Source organism: Pimephales promelas, chromosome 23 (genome assembly GCF_988280905.1).
Source record: "Pimephales promelas chromosome 23, fPimPro1.hap1.1, whole genome shotgun sequence".
Taxonomy (NCBI): domain Eukaryota; kingdom Metazoa; phylum Chordata; class Actinopteri; order Cypriniformes; family Leuciscidae; genus Pimephales; species Pimephales promelas.
The window spans coordinates 22677604-22689648 of record NC_142791.1 but is presented as its reverse complement, the minus strand read 5'-3'; the positions used below and the strand labels follow the sequence as shown (position 1 = coordinate 22689648).

Below are 12045 nucleotides of genomic sequence, written 5' to 3'. Positions count from 1 at the left end.
ACTGTTTAAGAATATATTTTTTAAATGTAATATCATTACTCCAGTCTTCAGTCACATGATCCATCAGAAATCATTCTAATGTGATGATTTGCTGCTCAAGAAACATTTCTTATTAGAACGAGTGTTGAAAATGATTGTGCTGCTTAATATTTTTGTGGAAACCATGAAAAAAAAATTCAGGATACAAAGTTCAAAAGAACAGAATTTATTTGAAATAGAATTCATTTCTACAAAGTCATTGGCATTTTATCAATTGAATTGAACTGAGCAAAAAAAAAAAAAAACAACTGAACAAAAATATATTTATTAAAAAAAAAATCGAACTTGCATTTAAACAGTGTATGTAAAGAGTTATTGTACAGTTTATACAATATATGATCTATTCCCTTTTACTATAAAGCAAATTGTATGATCATAAGTTTTATCCATTGTTAATCAAATTTGAGTTTTACTACACAAACTATATCTATAATAATAAAAGACTGTCAAATTTTCTAAAGAACATGATTGGTGCTTACCTGTCTTGATGATAGGGTGTTGTCAGTGGTTTCCATTCTGAATCACAGACATAATATACATAGATTCCTCATTAGCGGCTGTTCTTTGGGCCGGCCCGTAAACATTCAAGAGCAACTGTAGTTAGAAGTATGATTATCTATATCTGTAAGACTTCAGCAGATGATTTTGCTAAACTAACACAAGAAAACATAAAAAATGTGGTATAGCTAAAAATCCTGTAATATTGAGATACTGTATACAAAAACACAAACCGACACTTTCTCACCAGTGACAGGTTATTCCATTTCTTTGTGAATTTAAATTTCGGCGGTTTCACAACCAGAAGCTGCGTAATGTGTATTGAGCACTTGAATGTGGTTTCTACATATCTGAGTAGTTTCAGCATGTTGCTATGCAGTTGCTAAGGTGTTCTCATGGATTGGAGGTAGTTATCTAAAGAGTTCACTCACACCAGTCCGATGTCAGTAATATTCTGATGTCTATGGCTTGGGATCTTTCTTCAATTCAACTTTTGGAATTCAACCCACTTTGGAGAAAAACAGGCATAAACCAGTCAAAGCTGGTTTGCTGGTCTTAGCTGGTTTAAATGTGCTCTATCCAGCTGATCCAATTAAAAAAAGTGCCCAAAACCTCTTCAAAATCAGCTAACAGTCCTGCCTGAAGACCAAAAGATCAGCTTAGGCTGGTTTAAGATGTCTTTCTTTAATCAGAGATGTAGTATAGTATAGTAGTATGTAGTATAGTATAGAATAGTGGTTGTAGTAGGCTGGTTTAAGATGTCTTTCTTTAAGCAGAGATGTATAATATAGTAGTATGTAGTATAGTATAGTAGTAGTATGTAGTATAGGATAGAATAGTGGTTGTAGTAGGCTGGTTTAAGATGTCTTTCTTTAAGCAGAGATGTAGTATAGTAAAGTAGTATGCAGTATAGTATAGTAGTATAGTATAGTAGTATGTAGTATAGTATAGAATAGTGGTTGTAGTAGGCTGGTTTAAGATGTCTTTCTTTAAGCAGAGATGTAGTATAGTATCGTATAGTAGTATGTAGTATAGTATAGTAGTATAGTATAGTAGAATGTGGTATAGTATAGAACAGTGGTTGAAGTAGGCTAGTTTAAGATGTCTTTCTTTAAGCAGAGATGTAGTATAGTATAGTATTATGTAGTATAGTATAGTAATACAGTATAGTACTATGTAGTATAGAATAGTGGTTGTAGTAGGCTAGTTTAAGATGTCTTTCTTTAAGCAGAGATGTAGTATAGTATCGTATAGTAGTATGTAGTATAGTAGTATAGTATAGTAGAATGTGGTATAGTATAGAACAGTGGTTGTAGTAGGCTAGTTTAAGATGTCTTTCTTTAAGCAGAGATGTAGTATAGTATAGTAGTATGTAGTATAGTATAGTAATACAGTATAGTAGTATGTAGTGTAGTATAGAATAGTGGTTGTAGTAGGCTGGTTTAAGATGTCTTTAAGCAGAGATGTAGTATAGTATACTAGTATGTAGTATAGTATAGTAGTGTGTAGTATAGTAGTATAGTATAGAATAGTGGTTGTAGTAGGCTGGTTTAAGATGTCTTTCTTTAAGCAGAGACGTAGTATAGTATAGTAGTATGTAGTATAGTATAGTATGTAGTATAGTATAGTAGTATGTAGTATAGTATAGAACAGTGGTTGTAGTAGGCTGGTTTAAGATGTCTTTCTTTAAGCAGAGATGTAGTATAGTGTAGTATGTAGAATAGTATAGTAGTATGTAGTATAGTATAGTAGTATGAAGTATAGTGTAGACTAGTGGATGTAGTAGGCTGGTTTAAGATGTCTTTAAGCAGAGATGTAGTATAGTGTAGTACAGTAGTATGTAGTATAGTATAGTAGTATGTAGTATAGTGTAGAATAGTGGATGTAGTAGGCTGGTTTAAGATGTCTTTAAGCAGAGATGTAGTATAGTATACTAGTATGTAGTATAGTATAGTAGTGTGTAGTATAGTAGTATAGTATAGAATAGTGGTTGTAGTAGGCTGGTTTAAGATGTCTTTCTTTAAGCAGAGACATAGTATAGTATAGTAGTATGTAGTATAGTATAGTATGTAGTATAGTATAGTAGTATGTAGTATAGTATAGAACAGTGGTTGTAGTAGGCTGGTTTAAGATGTCTTTCTTTAAGCAGAGATGTAGTATAGTGTAGTATGTAGAATAGTATAGTAGTATGTAGTATAGTATAGTAGTATGAAGTATAGTGTAGACTAGTGGATGTAGTAGGCTGGTTTAAGATGTCTTTAAGCAGAGATGTAGTATAGTGTAGTACAGTAGTATGTAGTATAGTATAGTAGTATGTAGTATAGTGTAGAATAGTGGATGTAGTAGGCTGGTTTAAGATGTCTTTAAGCAGAGATGTAGTATAGTGTAGTACAATAGTATGTAGAATAGTATAGTAGTACAGTATAGTAGTATGTAGTATGTAGTATAGTATAGAATTGTGGTTGTAGTAGGCTGGTTTAAAATGCCTTTCTTTAAGCAGAGATGTAGTATAGTATAGTAGTATGTAGTATAATATAGTAGTGTGTAGTATAGTAGTATGTAGTATAGTATATAATTGTGGTTGTAGGCTGGTTTAAGATGTCTTTCTTTAAGCAGAGATGTAGTATAGTATAGTAGTATGTAGTATAGTATAGTAGTGTGTAGTATAGTAGTATGTAGTATAGTATAGAATAGTGGTTGTAGTAGGCTGGTTTAAAATGCCTTTCTTTAAGCAGATATGTAGTATAGTATAGTATAGTATAGTAGTATGCAGTATACTATAGAATAGTTCAGCATAACTAATGCAACAATGCATGCAATTTGAGAATGTAGGGTTGGGGTTAAATGCATTACGAAAGGAAAAACACTACGTAGGGAATGAGAAAAACAAATCTTTATTCACATTTATTATATTTATCACACCTTTAAAGTTAAAAATTGACTAATTTCTTATTATTAAAGTGTTCTTTCATTGTTTAATATTGCAGCATGGAAGCTTGTTTCCGCCTTTTTAAACTTAGCGATACATAAAATTGGGATTGCGAGAAAAAAAAAATTGTGTCAGAATTGTGAGATATAAACTCACAATAAAAAAAAACAAAAGGTAATTGTGGCTTTTATCTCACAATTCTAACTTTTTTTGTCACGATTGCGATTATATCTCATGATTCAGACCCACCCCAGAATTTAAATATAAAATTGGAATTGGGAGAAAAAAAGTCTTTTATCTCGCGATTCCGAATTTTTCCAGAATTGTGAAATAATTGGAATTGCAAGAAAAAAGTCTGATTTGTGAGAAAAAGTAATTGCGCCGTTTTATCTTGTGATCTCACAATTGAGACTTTTCCACTCAGAATTGATATAAACTCACAACCACAATAAGGAAAAAAATATATATTTCAAGGAGGAAACAAGCTTCTATATTGTAGAACCATTTCACTGTAAAAAGTACTTTAAAAATGCATAATTTTATTGCTCATATAGTTTAAAAACAGTACAAAAGTCATGCTTATCATGAATGGTGCTCATTAGACCCCAAAGAGGGTCATATATCATCGAACAGGTCATCTGGATCAAGGTTCGCAGCAGCGGATGCTGGTTTCCATTGGGCTTTTGACGTTTTGCTCGTTCCGGCTTTGGCATCTTCCGTCGGCTTCTCTCTAAAATTACAAAGTGAAGGAACAACTGTCAGCGGAAGGTGGAGGTTAAATGCAGAGCAGAAGCTGGTATAAGTCATGACACTGGAGTAACGTCTTACTGCTGCCTGATTAGAGTGACCCGGTCCAACAGGATTCTGCCACAGGCTCCTTAAAACAGGGTCAAGTCTAAACGCTGTACAGTTCACCCTGCTTCATCCTATATAATCAGGCACATACCATGTGTTTTTAGTGTCACTGGATGCTAATAAGAGTTTGAAAGTCACTGATCATGTACCCCGTCACTCAAAATGGATGTGACACTGATGTACAAGGTGACTTTTATGTCTCAAAGTCACTGCAGAACTAACGTACCTTAATGGTAACTTGGTACATTGTGACAAAATTAGCATGTAAAAATGCTTCCTCAGCATTAAAACAAGAAATAAAGGTTAAGCTGCAGAAACTCCCATGGGATTCTGTCTATAAGGACGACGGAGAGCTTTTCAAAGCGCTAGAAGAAATCAGGTCACGGGGAGGGAAAATAAAAGAGATTTATAGTCCCGTAAGCCTGTTAATTTCAGGATGTGCCGGGGATCATGTAGCCTTTTAAGCAAAGCTTGTCCTGTGGTGTACCAGAAAACACATGGACAACACGGCTGGAATTGAACTCACACACACGAGAGAAAGTTAGTCGGATTACGTCACATCTAGCAAAAAAGTTACATGGACAAGATGAATGTAAACTATAAAGGTCATTTTTACATTTTATAGTGTTCTTTTGCTTCTTGAAGTTACATTATAAGTTCTTAAGATCAATCCAATAAATATTTGTATGTATACACAAATAATATTTTCAATCATGGCAATCTCAGAATAGTTTTTGTTATTGAATATGGCAATGTTAATGTATTTGGTCTAGTCGTACTAGATCTGTTACGCTGCTGCTGTTAATTATTATTAAGTATGGACATACTACTGCTAATAGATTCACAGACACGCTGCTGTGAGATTACAAGATGCTGCTGCTGCATAAAAAGACATAAATCACATAGCAAATCTAGGCAGGTGGAGCTGGGGAGGTGGAGGGTCAAAGAGGAACTCTGATAATGCACTGCAATCCTATATATATATATATACCCCCTTTCGCCTTCAGAACTGCCTTAATTCTACGTGGCTTTGATTCAAAAGCATTCAGGGCACAAAGCTCCCGTTCTACCACATCCCAAAGATGCTCTATTGGGTTGAGATCTGGTGACTGTGGTGGCATTTAAACAATGACTAATTGGCACTAAGGGGCCTAAAGTGTGCCAAGAAAACTTCCCCCACATCATTACACCACCACCACCACCAGCCTGCACTGTGGTAACAAGGCATGATGGATCCATGTTCTCATTCTGTTTACGCCAAATTCTGACTCTACCATCTGAATGAAATCAAGACTCCTCAATTTTGGTGAGCTCTTGCAAATTGTAGCCTCTTTTTCCTATTTGTAGTGAAGATGAGTGGTACCCGGTGGGGTCTTCTGCTGTTGTAGCCCATCCACCTCAAGGTTGTGCGTGTTGTGTCTTCACAAATGCTTTGCTGCATACCTCGGTTGTAACGAGTGGTTATTTCAGTCAAAGTTGCTCTTCTATCAGCTTGAATCAGTCGGCCCATTCTCCTCTGACCCCTTTTGCCAACAAGACAGCACTTAATCTCCTCCTATACCATTTCACAAGATTGGAGAACACAGAGAGAGGGATCGTTGACCATTCTTCTTTGCACAATCTTTCTAGATGTGGGTGGTGATGGCGCAGTGGATAAGACACATAGGGTCCAGGGTTCGAATCCACTGTGAGAATACAATTTCCTGGCAGTTCAAAGCGTTCATAATGCCATGCACCCTAACAAGATTCCCAGGGCCTTTGGAGGAGAAACAGGCCCACAGCATCACAGATCCTCCACAATACTTCACAGTGGGGATGAGGTGCTTTTCAGCATACTCATCTTTTGTTTTTATGCCAGACTCTCTTAGAGTGTTTGTTGCCAAAAAGCTCAATCTTAGTCTCATCTGACCAAAGCACACGATCCCAGTTGAACGCCCAGTGCTTTTTCCTTGCATGCCTCCCAAACAGCTTGTTGGCATGTAGAATCTGATGGTTGTTTTGGAGACTTTGTGACCCCAAGGTGCCACTCTTTGATGCAATTCTGTGACAGTGAGCTTTTTTCCCCCTCTCTTCCTCCTCACTGTGCGTTGTGGCAAGATAAACTTGGGACCTCTTCCAGTCTTGTTTTTCACTGTTCCAGTTGTTTTAAACTTCTTAATTGAGTCCTCTCTGATTGTAGATACGGGCAAGTTAAGGAAAGCTATTTTCTTGTAGCCATTGCCTGACTTATGAAGGTCGACACACATCAGCTTTCTTGAATGGTGTGTTCTCTTGTCTTTGCCATGTTGACAAATGGGTGAGAGAATTAGGCCTTTGTGTCACGTCATATTTATACCCCAGGGAAACAGGAAATCATGAATTACCAATTAAAAGTTCCTAGATACCCTGACATGCAACTACAGAAAAAAATATATATACACTTTTAAAAAAAATCTATATTTTTTTCAGCTGAACCACCAAAGTAGTGTACTTAAAGGTTGGATTTTTCTCTTTTTTTGCATTTGGGTTCTATGCATCTTGTTTAAAAAAAAAATAATTTTTAGAAGTCCACAAACACATCTTAAAACAGGGGTGCCAATAATTGTGGAGGGCACTGTATATACATATATACAGTATGTATGTGTATGTGTATATATATACACAGTGGGGCCAAAAAGTATTTAGTCAGCCACTGATTGTGCAAGTTCTCCTACTTAGAATAATGAGAGAGGTCTGTAATTTTCATCATAGATACACTTCAACTCCAATAGGCAAGCAGCTGTGAAAAAAAAAATCAACTGTAGGAGCAATTGTAAGAAAATGGAAGACATACAAGACCATTGATAATCTCCCTCGATCTGGGGCTCCACGCAAGATCTCATCCCGTGGGGTCAAAATGATCATGAGAACGGTGAGCAAAAATCCCAGAACTACACGGAGGGACCTGAAGAATGACCTGCAGAGAGCTGGGACCAAAGTAACAAAGGCTACCACAAGTAACACACTACACCGAGAGGGACTCTAATCCTGCAGTGCCCGGCGTGTCCCCCTGCTTAAACCAGTACATGTCCAGGCCCATCTGAAGTTTGCCAGAGAGCATATGGATGATCCAGAAGAGGATTGGGAGAATATCACGTGGTCAAAATAGAACTTTTTGGTAAAGACTCAACTCGCCGTGTTTGGAGTAAGAAGAATGCAGAGTTGCGTCCCAAGAACAACATACCTAATGTGAAGCATGGGGGAGGAAACATCGGTAATGCTTCCTTTTACAGTCCAGTTACCCATGTGAATACTATGTACTTATTTTAGTAGGGGTGCCACGATTCTCCAAATCCTCGACTCGATTAAGTTATCGATTCTAAGGTCACGATTCAATTCGATTCTCGATTTAAAAAAAAAAAATGTAAAAAATGTAAAGCGCAGATTGCTATGCAATTTTTAGACTACACATTTATGCATTATGCAATATAAATTTGTTCACAATGTACACTACACCATTGCCAAATTTAAAATATAACAAAAACAAGTAACATAACTTAATAGTATAACATTTAAAGCCCCTGAAATGACTAGAAAAAAAGTTTAGTTAATTTTGATGAACGAGATTGAACAATAGAGTCAGTAAAACGATCTGAACTTTCCATCACGGACGCGACATGGGGCGTGGCAGTATCGACGATACCATTTTTTATTTCGATTTCGATACCATTGAATTAATTTCGATCAATTTCGATTTAATATCGAAATCGTGACACCCCTATATTTTAGTAACTACAATTACTGGGTAATAACTAGTACTAACCCTGAACCTACCCCTGTTCCATGTACTTACCTTATACTAGCCAGTACTTTCTAGGTAAGTACACTGTAAGTACTGTACTGTAAAAGGAAGCGTTACCGAAACATCACGCTTTGGGGCTGTTTTTCTGCAAAGGGGACAGGAAAACTGATCCGTGTTGACGGAAGAATGAACGGGGCCATGTATCGTGAGATTTTAAGCCAAAACCTCCTTCCATCAGTGATAGCCTTGAAGATGAAACGTGGCTGGATCTTACAGCAAGACAATGATTCTAAACACACCGCCCGGGCAACGAAGGAGCGGCTCCGTAAAAAGCATTTCAAGGTCCTGAAGTGGCCTAGCCAGTCTCCAGTACTCAACCCCATTGAAAATTGTGGAGGGAGTTGAAAGTTTGTTGCCCAGCGAGAACCCCGAAACATCACTGCTCTAGAGATCTGCATGAAGGAATGGGCCAAAATACCAGCTACAGTGTGTGCAAACCTGGTGAAGACTTACAGGAAACGTTTGACCTCTGTCATTGCCAACAAAGGTTATGTTACAAAGTATTGAGTTGAACTTTTGTTATTGACTAAATACCTATTTTCCACCAAAAATTACAAATAAATTCTTCTACAATGTGATTTATTGGAATTTTTTTTCTCATTTTTTGCACAATCAGTGGCTGACTAAATACTTTTTGGCCCCACTGTGTGTGTGTGTATATATATATATATATATATTTGTGTGTGTGATGACCTGGCAAACCTGATGCAGTAATATAAAGAAGTAAATCATTTTAATTCATAAAGATAATAATTAATTCAATCTAAGAGCCATGTTGAATGCATTAAGAATATAATGCATCAAATAAACAATCCACCAGGATTCATATTCAGAATGAACTCAGTTTTGTCTCATGTGTATAATATTTGTGAGCTTTAATAAGCCTCAATGTGGGGGAAATGGAGTTTGTTAAAAGTTAACAGCTTCCACGTAAAGCATTCACACACTCTTAAACAGCCAGTCCCTGGAAACTAACTCTATATTAGAAACAGGTTTGCATCCAGCAGTGTCTCCTCAAAATGCAGCTCCAGGAATCAGGTGAACTCAACAAACAATTTTTAAATGTTTGAATGTTTAAATGTATTTAAAGGGAAAAAATGAACAAACATTGAAGGGATATAAAAAAATGTTGAAGTATGTTTTCGTCTAAAATTGATGACAATGTAAAGGTTCACCACAATGTAGTCGTGTTACTGCCACATACAGAGGGGTCAAAAAGTCAGCAACCACACGGAAAAATGTAAAAAAAGACATAAAACAATGAATATTAAATAAAGAAATAGATCAGATTCTGATTTATTTCTAGGTTGCATGCTAATCGTAAATTCAACAAAGAAGCATTTTCACCAGTGGAATCTGACTTTAGGACCCCAATGTACAAGCAACAGGGCCTTATATTATAAAACAGATTGTGTTTCCAGGTTCATGATCCCTGTAGAATCACATCTGAGGTCTCATCTTGCCACAAGTGCCGTTCAGGACTCAAATACCTGCTTCTGAGACATGCAATTAAAGAGCTGTCTAGTAAAAAGGAAGCAAGTGTTAGGTGAGGTCCACACTCTCTAAAATGCTTCTGAAACAGATGCCACATTCTGTTGCTTCCAATAAATCTGTTTATTAGTAACATTTCCAGTGTCTGAAATAGCATGCTTCATCGATGAATAATCTTGCAGGCCACTTCGTTGATGTGAACGATAAAAAACCCTGATTTAGCAAGAATTCTTTTTTTATGGGATATTGCAGTATTTATTATAAATGATTTATTTATTTATTTTTATTCATGTGCTCTTATAATCTTTCATCAATAACTTCCCCTTCCTCGTGCAGAGACATCTGATCTCTTCTCACTCTCTGATGATGCGTTTACTGGCGTGAGGACGGGGCAACCTGTCACTCACATGAGATTCACCAATAGCAAACCACATCCATCCAATCAATTCCTGATAGACAAAATCAAATCCCGCCCTTCATTTTTTCCACATTCGAGAAGCCATTTCACTCAATACGGGGAAGAAAAGAAGAAAAGACTACCGAAACTTCCGTTGAAGGCAGGCTTCAAAGTAAAAAACGGCTCCTGCCTGCAAATTTTAGGGGTGGGGGAAAAAAATTCCAATTTTGAAATTGAATGTCAAAAATCGATTTAAAAAAAATAAATTATGATACATGTTTATAATAACGTAATATTGACGGAACGCAAAAGACGGAACTATGAAGCGCGGAAGTGCAGTGGCCGGACCGTCTTTGGACAGTATAAGAAGTGGACAGAGCCATCTCATTGGAACTCAATTGAGACAAGTGAAGCCCATTTTTAGCGTTTTTTAGGACTTCCGTTCCTAACGCGCAGACTCAAACCGACTCAAACAGAGCTTGATGACGTAGATGTGACGAGAGCAACCCATCTGTCTTCTAGTGGCTGTGGCATGAGAAATCTGAATCATTCCCTTCCGAAACTTGCAGAGGCGGAGAGTGTGAATAGGAGCTGTCCATGAGCTAGGAGCAGGAGAAACTTTTGCTAGGTATTCTGATTAATTATTTTCTCATTTTGCCTCCATGTTTCCCCGATTGCCCGCGAGCTTCTCCTCCTGTCCATACGGTAATCTCTCTACTGTGCGACAGAGAGTCGCATGGTTATGACGCAATCGTTAGCCTACTTTTACAAAAAAACTGCTTCTACGGGGCCATAACCAGTGTTGGGAGTAACGCATTACAAAAGTAATACATTACAGTAACATATTACTTTTTGCTGTAACGCAGTAGTGTAAGGCATTACTAATCAATTTTCAGTAATATTTTACTCGTTACATGTTCAGTGAGGCTTGTATTACAGTTGTATTACAGTGTATTGTCTGTTTTTACTTCTTAAAGGCAACAGACTATGTGAAAGTGTTAAAGCAGTCTTTTAGTGCCAGTTCAGAGCGGTCGCATCTGTAACATTATTTTTTCCTCATAAATGCGAACACGAAAACTAAAATAAAATGAATATTTTAAGTTCTATGGAGACTGGAGAGCCAACCCTTCCTCATCCGATTTGCGCAGTGAAATTAACAGAATTACAAAAAATCGATTTTGCCTCCTATTTTTTTGTCACGCATGAATGTGTCTTTTCCCTAATATTAAAAATAAAACATAGACTGATATTTGTCTAATGTCTGGAGTCCTTTAAGGAAGTAGCCTATATACGTTTCAATACATGTATTTTCTGAGAATTTTTATTTCAAGTTTTGACTGCAAATGTCATGTCCATAATGCTGGACTTCCCCAATTTTCAATAATTTATCCTCAACTAGTTTTGTGGTGTAGGTCTACGTATTTTATAATGTTAACTTCAAATAATACTAATAGCCTAATTTAAAGATAAGGCAGCATTGGATCTGGACGGTAAGGAGAATAACGCTGGAGTTGGAAGAGGTTTGTCGCGATTCTGTAGGTTCGTGGATCTGAGTCGTGTGGCGAATCGCGATTTCGGTTTCATATTGCATATCGTTACAGCCCAAAAGTTAAGTTCTACTTAGTTATTTTGGTGAAAGTAACTCAAAAGTAATACATGAGTAATGTAACGCATTACAATTCTGGGACAGTAATATTGTAAGGTAATGAATTACTTTTAAATAACAGTAACAAGTAATACCTAATGTATTACAGTTTGGAAGTAACTTGCACAACACTGGCCATAACATAAGCTACAAGGTAATGGAGCATTTTATACATTGTCGTGCATCTTTAGAAATAAATAAAGGACAAATGGGGTCTTCAAACGCCTCAGATGTAAAGTTATTCGCTGTCAAAGTGACGCCAAAATGAATGGCAGTCAATGGAAATGCTAACTCAAGTGAAGTTCTGCTACAAGATGGCGGCACCCGGCCGGTTTCAACTTCCGGTCGATGGATTACCCCCTTGCTGAGAA

The 12045-nt window shown here is 36.8% G+C and overlaps 2 protein-coding genes across 3 annotated transcripts in view; both read right to left on the bottom strand.

Annotated features, from left to right (window-relative positions):
• Positions 1-1412, bottom strand: part of vcanb (versican b) — a 42128-nt gene extending 40716 nt beyond the window's left edge. Inside the window, exon 1 of the mRNA XM_039678170.2 lies at positions 519-1412. The gene's annotated coding sequence lies outside the window, so the exon portion shown is untranslated. The remainder of the gene's footprint in view (positions 1-518) is intronic.
• Positions 1413-3415: 2003 nt separating this feature from the next.
• Positions 3416-12045, bottom strand: part of xrcc4 (X-ray repair complementing 4) — a 55917-nt gene continuing 47287 nt past the window's right edge. For both annotated transcript variants that reach the window (XM_039678172.2, XM_039678173.2), the window contains exon 8: positions 3416-4196. In XM_039678172.2, the coding sequence (XP_039534106.2) occupies positions 4082-4196 (115 nt within the window). In that variant the 3' untranslated portion in view covers positions 3416-4081. The remainder of the gene's footprint in view (positions 4197-12045) is intronic.